The sequence below is a fragment of the Morus notabilis genome, unplaced genomic scaffold (assembly GCF_000414095.1).
Source record: "Morus notabilis unplaced genomic scaffold, ASM41409v2 Scaffold521, whole genome shotgun sequence".
NCBI lineage: Eukaryota > Viridiplantae > Streptophyta > Magnoliopsida > Rosales > Moraceae > Morus > Morus notabilis.
Genome location: NW_010357686.1, coordinates 17,288 through 37,738, shown reverse-complemented (window position 1 = coordinate 37,738; position 20,451 = coordinate 17,288). Strand labels below are relative to the sequence as shown.

The window sequence follows — 20,451 nt, the reverse complement described above, 5'->3', positions numbered from 1 at the left end:
TGATTACGAGAAAACTAAGAAACGCAGAAAGGTTTTTAACGTTACAGAGAGAGAGAGAGAGAGAGAGAGGTACTTCTCTATTTGATTTTGGGAATACAGAGCTGGAGTGGTATGTATAGATAGGAGGTTACATGCGAAATTGATAACGTCTGTGTGAGAGGATAGAGATGAATATTCTACAGAGAGAAGAGAACCCATTTCTCTCTCTCTCTCTCTCTCTTCTTTCACTGGGTTTGAGAGAAGAACCGAGCGGTCAGAGAAGCAAAGAAAGAACAAAAGAAACGGTTGCAATATTTCCTCTCAGGAAAGCAGAAGTGGCAAACTCTCATTGATGAGTTTGTCTTAGACCGAGACCGCCCTTTAGGAAAACTGTCGTTTAATATTAGGAATCTTTCTAACTGCGGTTTCATCTGTCCATAAACAATGCTTTGCTCGTGTTACCAAAAACGACATGTTTTTATTAGTATATGAAACCCTACCTTAGTTGTCACCTCCTCTGCCTATTTTATTGTCACTAAAATTAAGTAATTATGCATTGTATTTCATTAGTCCAACCAATTACCATTATGATTCTGAACTGATCGTTAAAAACCTTCAATTAAAGTGTAGTTTCACTTTTTTCTGACCTATATATATAACTTTAGAACCACATGTTAGTTTAATTAATTTTTTTTTCCTTTTTTGTTGGTGCACTCCAAACATTTTTTACAAATAAGATCCTAGTTTAATGAGAAAATTAGTGAACTCACCATTTGAATGCATTGTTTTAAGACTTTAACTATTTATTCTTACTTAATACATTTTTAACTAATATAGTTTTTTTATTAAAAGATATTAATCAAGTGTAAGCTGGGAGTAAAAATTCAATACTTATATGTTTTAAGGGGTATTTGTTTCTTTTTCTCGCATTTAAAAATACAAATTGTGATCCAACAACAAAATGTCGTCAATAAATGGAGGGAATACTCAACAATATTTACACAAAATGCACCATAAAATCTTCCTTAGTTTATTAGTAAGTCTCTTCTAGGTAAACTATAAGAACTGAAGATTAATCTTTCATCGGAATAAAGGACCCAAGATTGACTTGGAAAATTTAATGAATGGGCAGTTTTTAAACATTGAAGAATTTTAGACACCCATTTTTATATCTAATTAATGTCATAAAATACTTAGTTTTTTTTTTTTTTTTGCCACTAAACGAGTAAAATGAAAGAAAAAAAAAAAAAAAAGAAGTCCACAACAGCACAACTTTTCAATCTCTTTCTTCTCTTCTCTCTCATATTCACTTTCTTCATTCTCTCTCTTCTCTATGGGACGATTCTCTAGCACTCATCACCTCTAGCCTTTGATGAGGCTCATCAAACCAAACGAGCTCGTATCTTCTCTTTTATGAACTGCCAACGACGGGGCAGAAAGTTTTCCCAGTAAGAGCTAATAATTACAACTGATATTTTATTAAAATTAATAATTGTTAAGCATTATATAAATTTCTCACAAGGTAATTCGTGCTTTAATATACGATTTAACATCTTCATAACATTTTTTTTTAGGGAATCAAATTTTTTTAGGAGTATAAAGATTGAGTATATTAACTAATGAAAGAAATGGATATATACACACACACACACACACACACACACACTAATAAAAAGAGCACACCTGCAATGCAAAACAAGAATTTGAACCAAGAAGTTACACTGACTTAATTTTGAATAAAAAAAAAAAAAAAAACCTTAAGAATTATGAGTTTAAGGCCCCCTTATTTTTAATATTTTGAACCAAAAGTTCAAACTAGTATTTCAAACTATTCAATTAAAACCATAAAAATTCAAACTACCATATTTTGAACCTATTTACCAGAGAAACCCTAAATAAATCCAGATATATTCTTGCTTCTTCTACTCAATTCAGATAGCGAGGATATGTCCCATCTAACACATCCAAGTTTCCAACCACCCATCAAAATATATATGTAGGCTTCAGCATTTGAGTTAAGAACAATAATTAAATATTAGCTAGGCTTCGACATTGTTCTCATTGTTCATATTACCAATTGACTATTTTTTAGTGCATATGGCGTCCATTCGCCAAGTGCAGTCGAGCTTGAGAATAGTCTGGAAAATCTGTGTAGACGAAAACGTCGGCTAATGATCTTGTGTAAGCATTGTCTCTAAATATTAAAAGTTACGAGTTCTTATATTGTGTCATTATTTTAGATATAATACAAGACGGTTTATATTGTGGGAATCTTCCGCTGTGAATATTTTGTATGATGAAATATTTTATGAATAAAATTTTTTTGTATTTTTATATTATCATCACACGAAATTCTGAAAATTTTAAAGTATTACCTACAATTGTCTACACAGTTAGTAAATTGCGTGCATACAATAGTATGAGTATTTAATACCTTGAGTATACTCGTAGTTAATTATGAGTTTCACTATACTAGATACCCAGTTATTCTGCAAGGATACAGTTATGCGAACTGAATAAAATCAACTAGTAGATATGAATTCACATTCAGAAGTGCTATTGTACCATGGGAATCCTCAAAACATAATATGATAACCAGATCTACATTGGAATTTGAGTGGAGAAGGGGCTGAATAATGGTCATGTCAATTTTTATGGGATATTCCAAAGTGGCCAAAATCTGTGTCGGCAATCTGCATACATATTAATAAACAATCGACAATTGAAAGGGCGCAGAGCAATGTGATCTATATTGGTAAGTCTAAATACATGCATCACAGATACAATACCATTAAACACTAATCTCAAATACAGTTATCTCTGTTGACTAAATGAAGTCAAGGGATAACATTGTGGATCCATTAACCAAAGGTTTAAACCAAAAATCAGTTGATAAATCATCGAGGGGAATGAGACTAAAGCCCATCTGCCCATGAAATAGAATGTACTTGATCTAATAGAAACCCAACCTATTTGATATAAGATCTAGGTTTAAAGGGACAACCTAATTGTAAAGACCAAGTTAGATCCCTGTGGGGAATTACCTCTTGTCCATTCCTATGATAAAAACAGTGATGCCTGTAGAGAAAAGGATAAGTTATGCTTTTAATGATTCTTGTGCGTCGAGAATTCTACCAAGCGTAATATGGGTTACTCTTAAATAAGATATCACTTATGTAGAGAGAAGGGGGCCACTTCAAAGAAGAATTGTGTAGGGCTCAATTTTTTAAAAACTCTGGCAAAACCAAGGAGATGTTTATGACCAACATGAACATAACAATGACCACAGAATTGTGTCAAGAAAAATTTGTGTGTGAGGTATATCATCATTTACATGAATGACAGAACAGTTTAAGGATATCATATTACTGTTTCGTCAGTAAAGTGAATATATTCTCATAAAGGAAGGCTCAAAAAGTAATACCTACCTATCCTATGTAGTTTCGACCGTTGAACTCTATCACCAAATTAAACTTTGTTGTTTCATTTCCTTTCTTCCGTCAATTTCATTCATATCAGGAATCGTTGGAAAAATGGCTGGAAAACACTAGAACAAATGGGAGATAAGACGACAGTTAAAAACCGTCATCAAAAGATCAACGATGGTTTGAAAACCGTCGTCGTATCTAGAGTCATTAAATGTCTAAGAGAAACAAAGACAGTTGTTAACCGTCGTCTAATACGCATGTGAAATGCTGAGGGTTTCAGAAAAGGCACATTAGACGACGGTTTTTTCTGAAAAACCAATATCTTATGTGCAACTTTAACGACAATTCCACCAAAACCGTCATTAAAAGTCTAAAAAAATTCGTAAAAATCTAGTTCTTTGTTCAAACAACAATTTCTTCAAATATTCTGCACAATTTATAAAAACTAGTTCATTAAACAACATACTGAAAATTTTTAAAGAAAGATGTTACAAATTCTCCTTCTCATACATACATAGGCAAGGCTTTTCAACAAAATAGAACAACAAAAATACATATAAATTTAAAGAAAACTCTAATTTCAAACAAAAAAAAAAATCTAATTTCAATGAGAAGTACTCTAATTTTTTATGCTCAAGATGTGGTGGCGGATATGTTTACGAGGTCATGATCGCTTACGATGTGTATAGACATGGTGGCAGTTGTGACAATCATGGAGGTGTGGTAGGTTGAGGGTGTGAAGGATGTATATTAGAGGGAGTGATGAGTGTAGAAGAGAAGAGATTAGAGATAAAACCTTTAGGTATTGTGAGAGAGAAGGAATTTGATAGGGGGGTTTGAGAGAATAGACTTAAAATTTGTATATTAAAGAGAGGGAGATTGAAGAGAGTATTTGAAGTTATACATAGATAATAAAACTTCAAAAAAATTTAGAAAAAGATTGGGTGAGGAAAGATCCGCCTCTTTTTTTGAAAATATTTTACATTAGACGACAGTTTTAAAAAAACCGTCGTCTAATATACCATATTAGATGACGTTTTTTTGAAAACCGTTTGTGCGCTATAGATTTCTGAAATACAAAAATCTTCATTCCGAATTTTTTTAAGCACATTAGACAATAGTTTTCTAGAAAATGTGGTTAATTAGGCGTCATCTACTTACTATTTGTAGTGGTGAAACCCTTTTGAGGGACCAGTTTAAGGTTCGATTTTGAGCAGTTCCCACTCATGCTAGTGACGGAACAATGTAGATTTGTGTTCTCTGCTGTGAGAATATCGAAATGATATTTTCATATGCTTAAAATGATGAATGAGTGAATGAGAAATTGACTCTTAAAGTGCTCACATGAAATTAGAAAAACCAGAGAAAAATTCCATGAAGTTTGTAAAGCCTCTGTGTCCCACATGAAAAAGGAAAAAAATCATTGTCTCCTCTAACTCCTATAAAAGGACCCCTTATAAAAAGAATCCTTACCTCCTCATTTGAGACATATTAAAATTTTAGAGTCTTCTTCTCCTCTCAGAAATTCCTCCGGTCTCTCTCTAGTGTCTTCGAGCCTCGGTATGTTTTAGTTTAAACATTTTGATTTCTTTCTACATCTTTCCTTTATATTATTATTATTGTCATTATATTGTTATCATTGTCATTGTTGGTATTGTCGTTATATTTCAATTTCAGTTGTAATTTCAATTTTATATTTTTGTATATTGGTATATATCTCTTATTTTCAATTATCTATTAATAACATAAAGTTAGCACTGCAAATTATTTCTTCTTCTATTTTAAGTTAGCACTTGGAATCAATCCAAAAATCATGAATAATGTCCTGGAACGTTTGTTAAAATTATATAAGTGACAAAACACAAACAAACAAGGCTAGTTTACACATAGTATATTTACAAGAAGTAATAAAACTACTCAACTCTTTCTTCTCCTTTGTTTTAAGGAAATCTTAATCTTTCCTTTAAAATGCTAAAAATCCTTTGTAATTTTTAAAATCTTTTCATTTTTAGAGATGACAATTTTCCTTATGAAGACGGGACCCCATCCCGAAAAGAGCGGAAATAGGGAATAATAATTGAGAATGGAGGCGGGATGGGAATAAAAACTTGTCCCCAAATCGCAGCGAAACAGAGAAGAGAGAAGCATTCCCCACCCCGCCTCTACCGATAATTCATATAAATATATATTTTATATAAATAAATATGTATAAAATTAATTTTCAAAATATAAATAGTCCTCTTGATGCTTCATTATCAAGATTTGGTATGCACAAGTTTAGAATTTGGTTTATTTTGTGTAACTTTTGACTTTGGTTTAGTTTTATAGTGAATTTCTACTTTATTTTTGTTTTAAATTGTTATAATTTTGAAATGTATTATTTTATTAGATAGAAAATGGAGTAGGTATGGAGAAGGCTCTTCCAACAAAGTATCCCCGACCTCACTCCCACCTCTTTTTAAGCAAGAATAGAGACAGTTAATGAAGATAATTTTTTAAGATAGGGATAGAGATGGAAAATCACTAATTCTCCGTTCCGCTCTGTCTCGCCCCCGTTGCCATCCTTGTTCATGTTGTACCCACATCAATTAATACCATTAAAAAAAAAAATGTGTGTGGTATTAGAGAGATACGATATCTTAAGAAAATTGGCATTAGAAATGTACGTTACAAATATAACCAATGAATTTTCAAAATAATAAATTAATATATCCGGTCATGAATATGTAGTCTAAGTTAGTTTTTTATAAATAAGAGGGGATTTTTATTTCTATAATTTTCATTAAGGATTACTGTTTATCATCTGCAGCCCTATAATTATTCCCTCCTCTTTCTGTTTCCCTTTTGCTTTCGCTTCTCCTCTCTCATACACCTTTTGTTTTCCTTTCTTATTCCTTTTTCATTATTCCTTTTTTCCTTTTCTATTAGCCATGACAAGGAAGAAGGTGAAACTAGCCTACATCACCGATGACTCTGCGAGGAAAGCCACGTTCAAGAAGAGAAAGAAGGGACTAATCAAGAAGGTGGAAGAGTTGAGTATCCTTTGCGATATTGATGTCTGCATGATAATCTGCAGCCCTTATGATGCCCAACCGGAGGTTTACCCCTCGTCGTCGGGAGTCCAGCGAGTCTTGGCCAGGTTCAAGAACATGCCTGAGATAGTGCAGAGTAAGAAAATGGTGAACCAAGAGAGCTTTCTCCGAAACCGAATCGCCAAGGCCAACGAGCAACTGGAGAAGCAAAGAGAGGAGAATAGGGAGAAGGAGATCACTCGGATCATGTTCCAAACTTTGATGGGGGCAAAAGGGTTGTTAGGACTAAGCATCGTGGACCTGAAGGATTTAAGATGGCTGATTGAACAAAAGCTAATGAATATCAAAATGAGAATCGAAAGAATCGGAGGTACACTGGCCGCGCAAAACTGCAAGCCACGACTGATGGCGCTTGCGGCAAAGGGAAAGCCAAAGAGCGAGGGAGAAAGTGCGACACCGGTGGGGGCGGTTGAGGCGGCGAGGCCACCGAGATTTTATGCCAGTGTGGATGGCATGCATAGGTGGCCGCAGTGGTTCATGCGCTTGATAAACCCTCAGGAGTAGCATCACATGCATGGGTTATTTGGGAAGAATGGTTATTGGAATAATAGGTTTTTCCGGCCCCTAAAAGAGATTTGAGTGTGTTTGTTTGTTTGTTTGTTTTTCTTATGTTTTTGTTTTCTTTCAAATGACTTTTAGATCTTATGCATTTCTGATTTCAATGATGGTTTAGAATGGTATTGTTGACACCTCATGTTGTGGTGGTCCTTTTCTTTACTTAGTTGAGACTTTATACCATGAGGATATTGTTTTGATGTTGAGTCGATTTGGATTTTGTTCTCTAGGTTATCTAATTTTATGGCAGTGGTTTATGATCCAATATAATTCTACAGCATACTCTAATGTTGCAGGTCTTATGTTTGAATCTACACCTTCAAATTCAAGAAAAAGAAAAAAGTTAGAATCAAACATTTTCACATTCTTTTAGCCGTTTTTTACAATATTGAATTGCATTGCATGAATTAGGATGTGAAATTGGTCTATCAAACATAAACCCAATAAAAACCAAATACGCACTTGAGCACATATTTCTATGAGGAAATTACTTCAAAGGGGTCTTCCAGACATTGAATGTTCTTTTTTTTTCGCTCGAATGTGACCTTTTAATGGTGTAATAGGAAGATACAAGAGACCACATATATATATATATATATATATACACACACACACACTTTTCCATATTGATTCATTATTTATCATGTTTTAAAAGAAATATCATAATTAATAAGCAACTTTTACCTGTCTTCCTTTAGAGTGTGTTGGATGAGAGGGGGAGACTAAGAGATGAGAGGAATGGAGAGGAATGACTAATCACTTGTTTGATTGGAAGGAGAGGAGAGGAAAGAGGAGAGACGGAGAGATGTGCTCTCTATTATGGCTCACCAAATTGAATTCTTCCATCAATTGAAAAATTCAAGCAATTCATAAGGACCCGTTTAGTTCGCTGATTCGAGTTTTTAATTCGAGTTTATATGTGACTTTACGTGAGAGTTTTTTACTGTAATAAAAAAGTTAAATGTGTCTGTTTCTGAGAACTTTTTACTATAGCAAAACTCGAATCGATGAAATGAACATGGTCTAAATTGTACCATCTCAAACGGGAAAGTAGTTGGGTTTCTTCGCCTTCAGGTTCATTCAAACTCAATACTGAATTACATTGGCTTTATAAGGGCGGTTGTTCCAGACGAGAAGAGTATAAGTTGTGTGCATGCATGCTTAGCGAATTAGAGGATATATGGCTTGTTTTCTCCCTTTATAGCGAATTAGCGAAATGTGGTAGCTTATGTCCTTGCTTCTTATGCTTTTCAAAATGATTATAATTTGCTGGGTTTAAGATAAAATAACTTCTTTTCTAGCTTCCTTCATTTTGGCCGATTTGGCACGTTAATATAAAAAAGTACCTTCTTAATGGTTTAGACACTTGCAACTTAAGATAAGCTTAGACAGTTCTAATTTTAATATATATATATATAAGTACTTTCTTAATGGTTTTTTACTATCCAATTCGTCTCACTATTTTTTTCTTCTCATAATATGTTCTTATTAGTTTCTTTTTACTAAACTAAACTTTACGAGAATTATAAATAAAAATAAATTAATTAAAAAAATTTACCTTCACATATTAAAAAAATCTTGTTGAACACCTTTAAACCAGTTGTAGAATAGATTAAAAATAATGGCAACCACTTCCAAACAAAAACAAAATTAGAAATCCAGGACACACAACTGGAGAAAGAGACAATAGAGTGATAAAAGGACACAATTACTTTAAAACGACATTGAAGATAAACTAGTTAAACAGAACAAAGACGACTTACAATTGTCGAAACTACAATAATGCCAGAGACAAGATGAAAATTGAAAGGGGAGTCAAAAAATAAAAATAAAAATAAAATTGACTGAAAGGATTAGAAACGACTTCATCTTGAACATGATAAGTAGACTTATAGAGCACATAGGACATAGACCAACAAACAAAACAAAATAAAGCAACATCACGAAAGATAAACGACACAGATTTGAAAAAACGTGGAGAGAATTAGGGCCCGTTTAGATGTGACTTTATGTGAGATATATTACTGTTTTTGAGAATTTTTTACTATAACAAAACTTAAATTCTAAACTCAAGTCATTGAAATGAACGGAGTCTCAAACAACGACAACAAAATTTAAGAGGATAAATTTCACGTTCCCCTACCCCCACCCCTGGAGAAGTATAGGTCTTATCACACATTACTTTTAAATTTTAAATTAATTCTCGCAAATTTCCTTCTTGTGTTAAATTGTTAATGGGAAATGACACATTGCGTGCACGTGATAACATCTTTTACGACATCTATCAATCATTACTAAACGGAGAATGAGTTTCTCCCTTAACTTCCCCAATGAAACTTTTGTTGGATTTTTTTTTTTTTCCCCTTCCATTCTTCGCGTCCAGCATTTTTTTTTTTTTTTTTTTTTTTTTGGGAGTTTTTTCTTTTTCTCTCTTTGTCTAAAAAACTCTATTCTTTTGATAATTAAATTTAAAATTAATCATTATTTTAAGAGTTCTTTTATTCATCTCTATAGAGATAAAATTCCGTTGCTCATATAAAGAGTGTCTAGCTAGGTTGTCATTTTATTAATGATGGGATTTTATCCATGTGAAGATGAATAACATTTTTGTTGTCTTAAAATATCTCTGACCTGTAGAGCCCCTTTTCTTTTTTTTTTTTCTTTTTTTTTTGTTCGGCTTTCCCTCACTCTTGTCTTGTTACAAATTCTTCCTTTTTTTTCGTTTTCTCCAATTGTGACCCTTATAAATATATTCTCTCTATTTTCCAAATAAAATAAATTCTTTTCATACACATTTTTGTCTTCTTTTTTTTTAAATCCCCTTTTCTCTCTATCTTTTATTTTTTTATTATTCATTTTTTCTCGTTCTTATTTTTTTCCTTATTATTTATTCTTTTTTGACACGGCATGTCTCCCTTCTTCCACTGGACACGTCTCTGCCCGCATGTGGGATGCACGCGTCATTCTTGATTGTTCGTCCTTATGATCAAACGGTCCAAAAAATACAGTAATTTGTTTTTATTATTATTTATTATATTTATTTATTTATTTATGTTGAACTGATTTGTTTTTCAATTTTGTCTATTTTAATATTGATTTGCACTGATATGATACTACACAAATAAAAATACTATAAATAATTTAAATAAAAAATAAAATTATACAAATATACGCTAAAATAAAATAAAACCACACTAAATTAAATAAAAAATATTAAACAAAAGAAAATAAATCTAATTTAAAACATAACAAAATAAATTAAATTTTCATAATTAAAGTTTCACCACATATGTCGCACCCATAAACTTTTTGAGCCGGACTAAATAGGTTTTGAATCACTGTACTCTAATGCGTTTTAACATGTCTTATACTAACACAATAAAATAAATTAAAATAATTTGTATAACCATAATTTTAAATGAATTAGGCGCCCATAGCGCGCGCTAAAAACTAGTTTCAGTAAAAAGCTATAATAGATGCATTATTTGGGTTTTTTAAAGCGGTTTGATTGTCCATTAGTTTCCCCAAAATTCGCCAAGAACGACATATAAGCAAACCAGCTGCAGCGATAGAGGACGACACAGAGACCAAAGTTTGTTTGGAACCAAATAAAACAAAGTTAAATCTTGCCGGAGTTCATTTGGCTTCCACTGCCGGCCATATTCGTCAACCTCTGATCTGTTCTTTTGTTTTCATATCTTTCATTAGATCTACACTATTTGTTAGTTTTTATTGTAAATCGTACGCTATGGGTGAATATAAATGGTTTTAGGTAATTTTTTCTTAGATGCTTGATTTTTGGGCATATTCTATTAAGTTGGATTTTGTGAATGCTTTCAGCGAATGTTATTTTCATTGAATCACACGTGAATTGATTGTCTTGTGTATGGTTGGAATTTTTTTATGAAAAGAGCATGGACATAAATGGATTGTTATTTTGTTGCGTTTCTAAGCGTGAGGGTTTTTTTTTTTTTTTTCCTTTTCTGATAATGGTTTTTTGTTTACTATTATTATTGGTAGCCATTGATGAAACACCAAAGTTCTTGAGTTCAAGCAAAAGAGAAAGTTGAAAGGTAGGGAAAAAATGACGAAAGCGTACTGCACATCCTCTTGGGAAAAAAAAAAAGAAAATAAAACCAACAAAAAAACTAAAAAGATTCAGGGGTAACTTTGTAATTGCACATTCAATACCCACCTTTTATCATTTATGTGTCAGTTTTCATCAATAAGGATAAATTTGGAAGAGTTTTAAAATTCAGCACCAACAGATGTTACAAATTCAAGTTTGAGGGATAATTGGAGACAAGGGTTATAATTTGGAGGGAGCAAAATACCAAGTAACTCCTTTACACTTCCGTTTCCTATTACCTCTACTTTGAAGTGGGAGCAAAATACGAACTAACTAAGCTAGCTTCTATTCATTTTATTAATTTGAGTTTTGTTATAGTAAAAAACTCTAAAAAATAATTAAATATTCATTTTATTAATTTGAGTTTTGTTATAGTAAAAAACTCTAAAAAATAATTAAATATAACTTTTCTGTTATAATAAAAAAACTCTCATATAAAATCACATATCAACTCGAATCAGCGAACTAAACGGACTCTAAGAGTACTACTAGTGACAACCCAAAATCAGTTGGGTCAACGCCCACTGAAACATCAACATAAGGCTCCTTTGTTGCATTTTAACTTAGAGCTGCAGGTTTGGACCGATTGGCCGGCCCAGCCTGAAAGCTCATGAGCCAAAACCGGTCTAGAACGGACTGATCCAAACACTTATAAGGCATATATATATTAAAAAAAAAAAAGCTCTTTTAAAATAAGGATAATCGAATTAAATTTGTTTGGCCCCAAAAGCACTTTCCGGCCTATATCCTCAACCCAGTCTGACTTTGGTCAAGGAATGAACTTCGGATCGGCCATTTAATCCTGTCCAAACTTGCAACTTCAAATTAAACTAGAAGACAAACTAGAAGTTCATAACCGAGCAAAGTGGGGCTTAACTGGGAAATTTCAAATTCAAAACATTTGGCCCTATGTATCTCCATAATATTGAAAAAAGCAAACATTATCCTGAATTGGGAGAAAACTCCATGTTGACAGTTGGGGTTGAGTGGTTTAAACCTCTGCTTTCAGTGTCTTGTCTTGTAGTATTCTGTTGGCGTTCGCTCTGGTATATTTTGTCTGCTGTTTGAGTCTCAGTTTGTGTTCTGATGTTTGTGTCTTGGTCTGACTTCTTTTCTTATGGCCCTAGCTCTCTTTGGTCCTTTTCCCCCTTTTTTTTTTTTTTTTTTCTTTTTCTGCTTGTTGTGTACCAACTTTTTCCAGCCAAAAGAAATAAAAATCTTTCCTATCTGTACCTGAAGATTATCTCTTTCAAGATTCAAAATAAGAGAGAGAGAAAGGATAAAATCAAGGCTAGAACCATCTTAAATGTTGTAAAGCTAACTATTCCATTATAATCCTAGCTTCAAAAAAAAAAAAAAAGTGAATAAAACTAAATATAAACTTGTTTAGGGAGTTGCTTGTAGATTTAGCAAATAAATAAATATAAACTTGTTTATTGCAAAAAGATATAGGAAGTGCTACGAAGTTTCTAAAATGTTACTGTAATATACAAACATGTGAATAAAACTAGAGCAAACAGAAATTATAACTTATACCTTGAAGCACTATTTTTTTTTTTTTTTTTTTTTTTTTTTTTTTTTTTTTTTTTTTAATAACGGTTATGTTATTCCTTCATTAACTACTAAGAAATTGTTACTTTGGTCCAATAACTATATCGTATTAACTTTTTTATACCATGCATGTTACCTTTGTTCAAAAAGTATATCCACTATTTTAAACTTCAGTATTTATATACCATCATATTACATTTAATAAATAAAGATTATCCTCTACAAGATTAAAAATAAGAGAACAAAGATAAAATCAAGGCTAGAACTATCCAAAATGTTAAAAAGCTAACTATTCCATAATAATCCAAGCAAATAAATAGATAAAGTTGCCTACTCCATTAGAAGCTGCTCGTAGATTTAGCAAATAGAAAAAATCATGACCATCAGAGCAAACATTAAGGCCGTGTTTAGAATTGATCCCGTTTTTATTTTTCACGTTTTTCAAGAAAAAAATAAAAATATTTTTAAAACGGTATTTGACATAATAAAGACAAAAAACGGAAATAAAAATGATTTTTTGGTTTAGTGTAAAATGAGAGAGAAATGAAAAGCGACTTTTAGTCGTTTTTCATTTTTTATTTTCGTTTTCTCCTCTCTCGAGCAGAGAGAAGATACAGAGACAATAATAAGTTTTTTATATTGAAAATAATCTCTTGATAAAATTACCAAACGCATTTTTAAAATTAATTTTTATCTGAGATTAAAAACGTTTTCATTTTCATTTTCATATAAAAAATAAAATTATTTTAGAACGAGTTCCAAACGCGCCCTAAATTACAGCTTATACCTTGAAGTATTGTTTGTTTTTCACTTGGCCCTCTTGTTTTGTGAATGACATTTGAACTCATGAATTAAACAAGGTCTAAGAAACTGTAACTTCGAACTAATTATTAAGGCCTCGTTCACTTCGTGGATTCGAGTTTTTAATTCGAGCTGATATATGATATTTTTTAAGAGCTTTTTACTGTAACAGAAAAAGTTAGATGTGACATTTTCTGAGAGCTTTTTACTGTACAAATCTAAAACTGAAAACTCGAATCGGTGAAATGAACGGAGTCTAAGGCCTTGTTCATTTCACCGATTCGAGTTTTCAGTTTTAGGTTTCTATAGTAAAAAGCTCTCAGAAAATGTCACATCTAACTTTTTTTGCTACAGTGAAAAGCTCTCAAAAAATGTCACATCTCAGCTCGAATTGAAAACTCGAATCCGCGAAGTGAACGAGGCCTAAATATTACCGAAGGTTTATTGTATCAGTATTGGATTTGTAATGTAGTGAAGTTGCTTGTGGTATGTAATACAAATATTATAGCGAAAAGTTTTGAACTGTACACGAACAGTTAGACTAGTAGAATACTAAAGTTAGCTAGCCTTATTTGGCGGTAATCTGACAGCTCTTGTTTGGGTTTTTTGCGTTTAAGATTTCCAAACTTCTTGACTTTTAGCATTTGGATTCCTATTTTGAAAATTTGGACAAAAAAAATTTAACAATAAATAGGAGGAACCAAGTACAACTAAATACGAGTTTGAAGACTCAATTGTCCAAATTTTTCAGATCACGACTCAAGTGCTAAAAAAAATGGGAGTTTGAGGAGCCGATTGTTCAAATTTTAAACAAAAAGTTTGGGGATCCGAATGCAAAAAAAAAGTTGTTATTCATACATTGGAGGCCGGGTAGAGCGCAAATAAAAACAAACTTTTGGGAAGGGTTCAAGGATGAGACAACCCTCCACTAAAGACCTGAAATTGACAAAGGTTAAAAAGGAGACAAATATCTTTTAGAGTATGTTTGGTAGGAAAGAAAAGTAGAAGGAAGGAAGAAGGTGGAGAGATTTTAGGAAGAAAAATGAAAATGTAGGTTGTTTGGTAGGAGATAAAAGAGAAAGGAAGAGAAAATAGAGTGAAAAATAATACATGTGGGCCCCACTATTTTTTTTCTTTCCACAAGTGGGCAGAAAATGAAATGAAAAATAGGGATAACTCATTAAAGTGAGCAACGTTACTAAACTATCCTTTTCTCTATTAACATCCAAGCAAAAAATTTAAGGGTATAAAAGTAATTTACGAGTAAGATTTTTTCTTTCCTCCCAATTTAACTTTCAATACCAAACAAGTGAAGGTAAGTTTATTTTTTTTTCATCTTCTCATACCAAACAACATAAAAGAAAATCAATTTTCTTTCCATCATTGTTATTTTCCATCACTTTCATATTTTCTTTCTATCATATTTTCTTTCCTTCCTACCAAACATAGCATTAGAGTCTGAGTCTAAATTTTTATTCTTTATTTTTTATAAATATCTTTTGTAACAAATAATTATATTAGTTGAAAAGGTATTAGTAAAAAAAATTAGTGAAAATCTAAATTCATACACTCTAACAATAAGCTGAGAAATTTTCTCCTTTTTTTTATGTACACTTGTAAAACGTAGAGGAGAAACATCATGGCACATTGTAACTACAAGTGATGGATAGGCAGTGGTACGAGTCCAAAAAAAAAAAAGGGATGGAGACATGTGAATTTTGCTTTTCTTTAATCCTTTTCCTCGACGTACTCTAAACAAGTGCATGTGGGTGGGGCTTGAAATCTTGATTTCCAAAGGGAACAACTAATCTCAATTCCAGCCTAATAATTTGGGTCAACAATCCAGATCACGCCCCTTTCCATGTGCATTGCCGGCTCCGGACCACGCATCTACAGTTAGGCTTATTAACCACTGCTATTACAACAATCTTCTGCTACTTAACCCACATCTCAATAATAACAAAACAAGAAGGATATAAATATCCTTTCTTTTAATTAATGCCCCCACTCTTCCCCAGAATTCCTGTTCTAAATATAGGAATCCAAGTTTCTAAACATTATCAACATTGCTAGAGGGCACCAATAATGTCCAACACTGCATACTATTAAAAAATTGTGAGCGCAATACAGACTATATATATATATATATATATATATATAAAGGACTTGTTCATTTCACCGATTTAAGTTTTCAGTTTTAAATTTTTATGGTAAAAAGTTTTCAGAAAATATAACGTCTAATTTTTTTTGTTACAGTGAAAAACTTTTAAAAAATATCATATCTCAGCTCGAATTGAAAACTCGAATACGTAAAATGAACGACACCAAAACCTGCCATGATTAGTTGTGGTATTAGACATCACGTGATGCCAAGCATTTCTCAAATGAATATCCTAGTAAAGAGTAAAAAAAAAAAATACATATAACCGAGAACGAGAAGGCAATTGAAATTAGATCCTTCAGAAACGCTCACTACTACCGGTACTATACCCCCATCCCCATGTAAAGAATTTATATAATCACAATTTAGTTGTATAATCCATCCATGAACCTTCTCTTTTCTTTTTCTCCTTTTTTTATTTATGTAACTTAAACTAATAATACTCTATTGAGTTATCAGTTCCTTGGAGATCGGCTTGTACAAAATCGGAGTAATTCACCGGCCGGGGAACAAACGGCGGCGAAGCACACCGCAACAATGCCCAATTAACGCCGTTAAAGAAGGGGTGGTGCTTGATGGCGGTAGCTCCCATGGTGGACCCCATTCTCCTGGTGGGGTCCTTCACTAGTAGCTGCGATATCAGGTCCTTCGCCGGGCTTGGGATGCTCGGCTCCTTAGGGAACTCCAACGCCCGGGCCACGATGTTCGCCAGCGTGAGCTCGTGATCGAACCCCTTAAACGGCGTCACACCGTAGAAAAGCTCGAAGATAAAGATCCCGAGGGTCCACCAGTCGACTGCGCTGCCGTGGCCCTCGCCGGAGACGATCTCCGGAGCCAAATACTCGTGCGTTCCGACGAACGACATCGACCGAACGTCCATCGGCTCGGCAACGATCTCCGGAGGGCCGCCGTGGCCGGAGTAGAGCTTCTTCTTGCGGCGGCGTCTGGGACGGAAGCACGAAACTGCCGGGACGATGCAGTTCGGAATTATGCATGATGACGTGGCGAATGGGGGTTGGTCGATCGGGTAGTAGTCGGGGTTGGGTGCGATGACGGGCGGGTCGTGGTTGGAGGCGAGGTGGGCCGTTGAAGCGGAGCCGTCGGATTTTAAGGAGAGGTCGAAGTCGGTGAGCATGATGTGACCGTCGGATCGGACGAGGACATTCTCTGGTTTCAGGTCGCGGTAGATTATGCCCATGATGTGGAGATATTCCAGCGCTACGATTACCTCTGACGCGTAGAACCTTCCACCAATCAAAAAACAAAGGCAAAATTCAGCTTCAGAGAGTTAAGGTATTAGGTGGGGCCTACTTCGAATTAAAACTGTATTTAAAGTATGGTTGGCCCAACTGGAATATTATAGGTACTTTTGTCAAAAAAAAAAAAGAAATTAATATTTAATTTAATTTAATAGTAATAAAAGAATGAAAGTGATCTTATACGATAGGGTCCACCGTGATGAAATGCACAAGAGTCACGTAGGTAGCCAACTGCTTTTAGTTATATCTTTTCTAATTTTTTATATTAAGTAAATAAAATAAATCATTCAGAAAAATAAAAATAAAAGGTTAAAAACAGCCATGAATCCCGGGAAAGAAATTGGAAAGTTGAAAATTACGGACAATAATGGTCCTTATATAAAATTTCCTGTCAAGAATGGAATTAGAAATGGAAAAACAAGAGAAATTAATTGTTTCCCCTTTACTGTTGCTGATTTTTTTGCAATAATTTAGACAGCCATATAAGCTCGATTCTTATAATTATTCTTCGTTGTTCTTCATAACAAAATGAAAAGGTCGTCTACTGCTAATTTGTTGTTTCTAAATTATGATCTAGTGCACGACAGACCCACCAAAAGCGAAGTGGGATCGCAAATCAAATGACGTCCCGTCGCAGATTAATCCCCTGGACCCCACAGAATGCAACGAACAAGGATCCACACATTACGATGCATCATATCATTCACAATCTCGCAGTTTAAAATAAATACATAAAAAATACACAAAAAATAAAAATAACAATAAAATTAATACATCAAAACATGCAAAAAGAAACCAATAACACAGAAATGGAAGAAACCGTACGCACCGGACGGCGGATTCGTCGAAACGTTTCTCCTGTCGGCGCTGGCGGAGCACGTGGAGGTCGCCGCCGGGGCAGAACTCGGTGAGGAGGCACGACCACCGCGCCGATTCGATGGCGGCGTAGAGCGTCGGCAAGAACGGGTGGTCCAGCATCTCGAGAATTTCCCTCTCTATCCTCGCCCTACTCTCCTTGTTCCTGCTCGCGAGCTCTTTCTTGTCCATCACTTTCGCGGCGAACAAACAGCCATTGCTTCCGCCCCTGAGCTCCACCAGGTACACGCTGCCGATGTCGCCGCTCCCGAGGCGGTGCACGAAACGGAGGTCACCAAAACCGAGTGCGAGCTCGCCGCCGGACTCCGACTTGCTCACGCGCCGGATCGCGTCCCAGCACGGGTCGCACGACGGCGCGTGGGGCTTCGATAGGGAGGAGGAGGAGGAGAGAAGGCTCGACGCCGTCCGCGTCGTCGTAGATTCGGAGCCGGAGCTCGTGCTCCTCTTCGTCCCGACGGCGGTGGTCGCCGTCGTCGTCGTGGAGTTGAAGCTTATGCTGTCCAGGTCGTCGGCGAGATCGTCAGCGCACTGCTCCATTGAGGTGAAATCGAAGGCTGAAATGGCGGCGGTGACGGCAAGGAGATTTTGATCGGAAAGCGGAGGATCGATCGTCGGAGAGGGAGGCGGAGAGAGAGAGAGGAGTTGAGGAGTGACAGTGGGAAAAGAGGGAATGAGAAGGAAGAGGTTTAAAAAGGGGTGGGACTCGGCAGTATGGGCCGGCAAAATGGAGCGATGGGCCATTTGGATGGCCTTTATTCGACGAGGGCCCATTGTGGGCCCAATAGTTTGATGTCAATTTCCAGCTCTGTCCTTGGCATTCCATAATTGGCATTTAAATTATTTATATGTAATTTTCCTATTTTTATCTATGTTCTTTTATTAGCACTGTTTGGCCAGTAGGGTAAGTAATACTAATATTGATATGTATTTTATAAATGGAAAGAAGATTCTTTTATTTTTTGAAGAATATGGAAAGGGGAATTATTGTACAATTATATATATACAGACATATACATATACATATATATATATTGAAAGTGCAAATACAATACATTAGAAATGCTATTATAAGATATGTAAGATTTAAGTGTTGATTATGGTTTACTATCTTTAAGCATGACATTCCTTTTATTGAATAATGAGCAAGTTGATGATATATTGTTGTTGTCTTTGAATGTCGTCCAGCGATAATTTTAAATATTTTATTTTGCAAGCTTTAATGAAATTTTATTCCTTAATGGTCACTGGATATGGCTGGTTGAGGGAATCAAATTGTCATTTAGAAAAAGTAGATACATGAAGGAAAACAATTATGGAATATATCAATAGCAGATTTAGATAATCTAAAAGGATTATGTAATTTCTAATGAGATTGTTGTAATAAACAGAATATATTTTGTTACAAGTCCACAAATGAATAATGGTATGACATTATGCAGTGTCCTATATCTAATCATGTAATAAAAATCAAGCAGTGTCCTATCTTCCATGGAATTCAAGTAGAAAACAAAAGTTGAACGTCAACAAAAGCATTGTGTAATCTAACTTTTTTTTTTTTTTTTTTTTTAAGAATATAATTTATAGTTTAATCGCCCGTATCATAAGTGTGATTTTTGATAGAAAAGTATCATAAGCGTGATTGCACTAAAAGTTGATGCTACACAACAATATTAGTGATAAATAGAAAGAAAGTTAGTACACATGTAAATAGGATTTTAATGTTTTAAATTGCGTGAATTATAGACTTCAAGTTAATGTTCCCCTATTTTTCAGAAAGAGCTCATTCCACCCCCTCAACGATATATAATAGTCTAAAACACTCGTTTAATTATACTAACACGATTATTTATTAGTATTTTAATGAAATGCAATTTTTTCTTTAAAAAAAAGTCCAAAACACCCGTTTAATCCCCAAAAAAAAAAGAAACAAGAAAAAAATGGTAAAAAAACAAAAATTAGTAAAATTAGTAAATGATATCAAATTAAAAAAAAAAAAACAGGATACACACACGAGAAATTATTTAGTACACCGGGTGTACCACGTCATATTACTTATATGGTACACCCGTCCAATAAGATTGTACCATTTGGACATTTTGTCTATATAAGCTTTTCACTTTTATTTTTCTCTTTCTTAATGGGCATTCAATGCAAATACCTATTAAGAAAGAGAAAAGTAAAAGTGAAAAGTTGGCATAGATAAAATGTCTAAATGATACAATTTTATTGGACGGTGTACTACATAAATAATATGACGTGATGCACCTGGTGTACTGAATAATTTCTCTACACACGCGCTACTGCATCCCTCCCCGGGCAACCTACATGGGCAAGTCGTGAGGAGTGGACGGGAAGTTGCATAAATTGTATTTATTTATGCTTAGTTAAATTGTTTTTACCAAATCAACTTCCGCAACCTATTTTTGAATACTTATGTTAGTCATTTTGTTGGTTTTGTGGACAATGGATGAAATGGGGTGTTTTTGAACACTTTTATTTAGTTGGGGGATGCAGTAACCGCTTTTTATAAATTAGAAAAGTTGACACATATTTCAAGGGTATTTATGAAATTACAATTAGTGTTACATTAGCCTCTTATTAGTATTATAGATGGATTTCG

The 20,451-nt window shown here is 34.1% G+C and overlaps 2 protein-coding genes across 2 annotated transcripts; one reads left to right on the top strand and one right to left on the bottom strand.

The window, feature by feature from the left end:
• Positions 1-6,337: 6,337 nt before the first annotated feature.
• LOC21401287 (agamous-like MADS-box protein AGL80) lies at positions 6,338-10,929 on the top strand. The gene is made up of 3 exons (XM_010090453.2): positions 6,338-6,809; positions 10,627-10,734; positions 10,895-10,929. The coding sequence occupies exons 1-3, from the start codon at positions 6,338-6,340 to the stop codon at positions 10,927-10,929; spliced, it is 615 nt and encodes a 204-aa protein (XP_010088755.2).
• A 5,139-nt stretch (positions 10,930-16,068) lies between these two features.
• LOC21401286 (serine/threonine-protein kinase D6PKL2) lies at positions 16,069-18,475 on the bottom strand. Its single transcript, XM_024173794.1, has 2 exons — positions 17,785-18,475; positions 16,069-16,940 (listed from the first exon to the last, which is right to left on the bottom strand). The coding sequence occupies exons 1-2, from the start codon at positions 18,366-18,368 to the stop codon at positions 16,130-16,132; spliced, it is 1,395 nt and encodes a 464-aa protein (XP_024029562.1). The 5' UTR covers positions 18,369-18,475; the 3' UTR covers positions 16,069-16,129.
• Between the last annotated feature and the right edge of the window lie 1,976 nt (positions 18,476-20,451).

What these genes read in the sequence shown, in the direction of transcription:
- LOC21401287 (XM_010090453.2), top strand. Translation starts at nt 6,338, where the DNA reads ATGACAAGGAAGAAGGTGAAACTAGCCTACATCACCGATGACTCTGCG. An exon ending in GAGAATCGAAAGAATCGGAG is followed by an intron (nt 6,810 to 10,626) that starts GTACACTGGCCG and finishes CTGCAGCGATAG; the next exon opens with AGGACGACACAGAGACCAAA. An exon ending in TATTCGTCAACCTCTGATCT is followed by an intron (nt 10,735 to 10,894) that starts GTTCTTTTGTTT and finishes GAATGCTTTCAG; the next exon opens with CGAATGTTATTTTCATTGAA.
- LOC21401286 (XM_024173794.1), bottom strand. Translation starts at nt 18,368, where the DNA reads ATGGAGCAGTGCGCTGACGATCTCGCCGACGACCTGGACAGCATAAGC. An exon ending in TTCGACGAATCCGCCGTCCG is followed by an intron (nt 16,941 to 17,784) that starts GTGCGTACGGTT and finishes GATTGGTGGAAG; the next exon opens with GTTCTACGCGTCAGAGGTAA.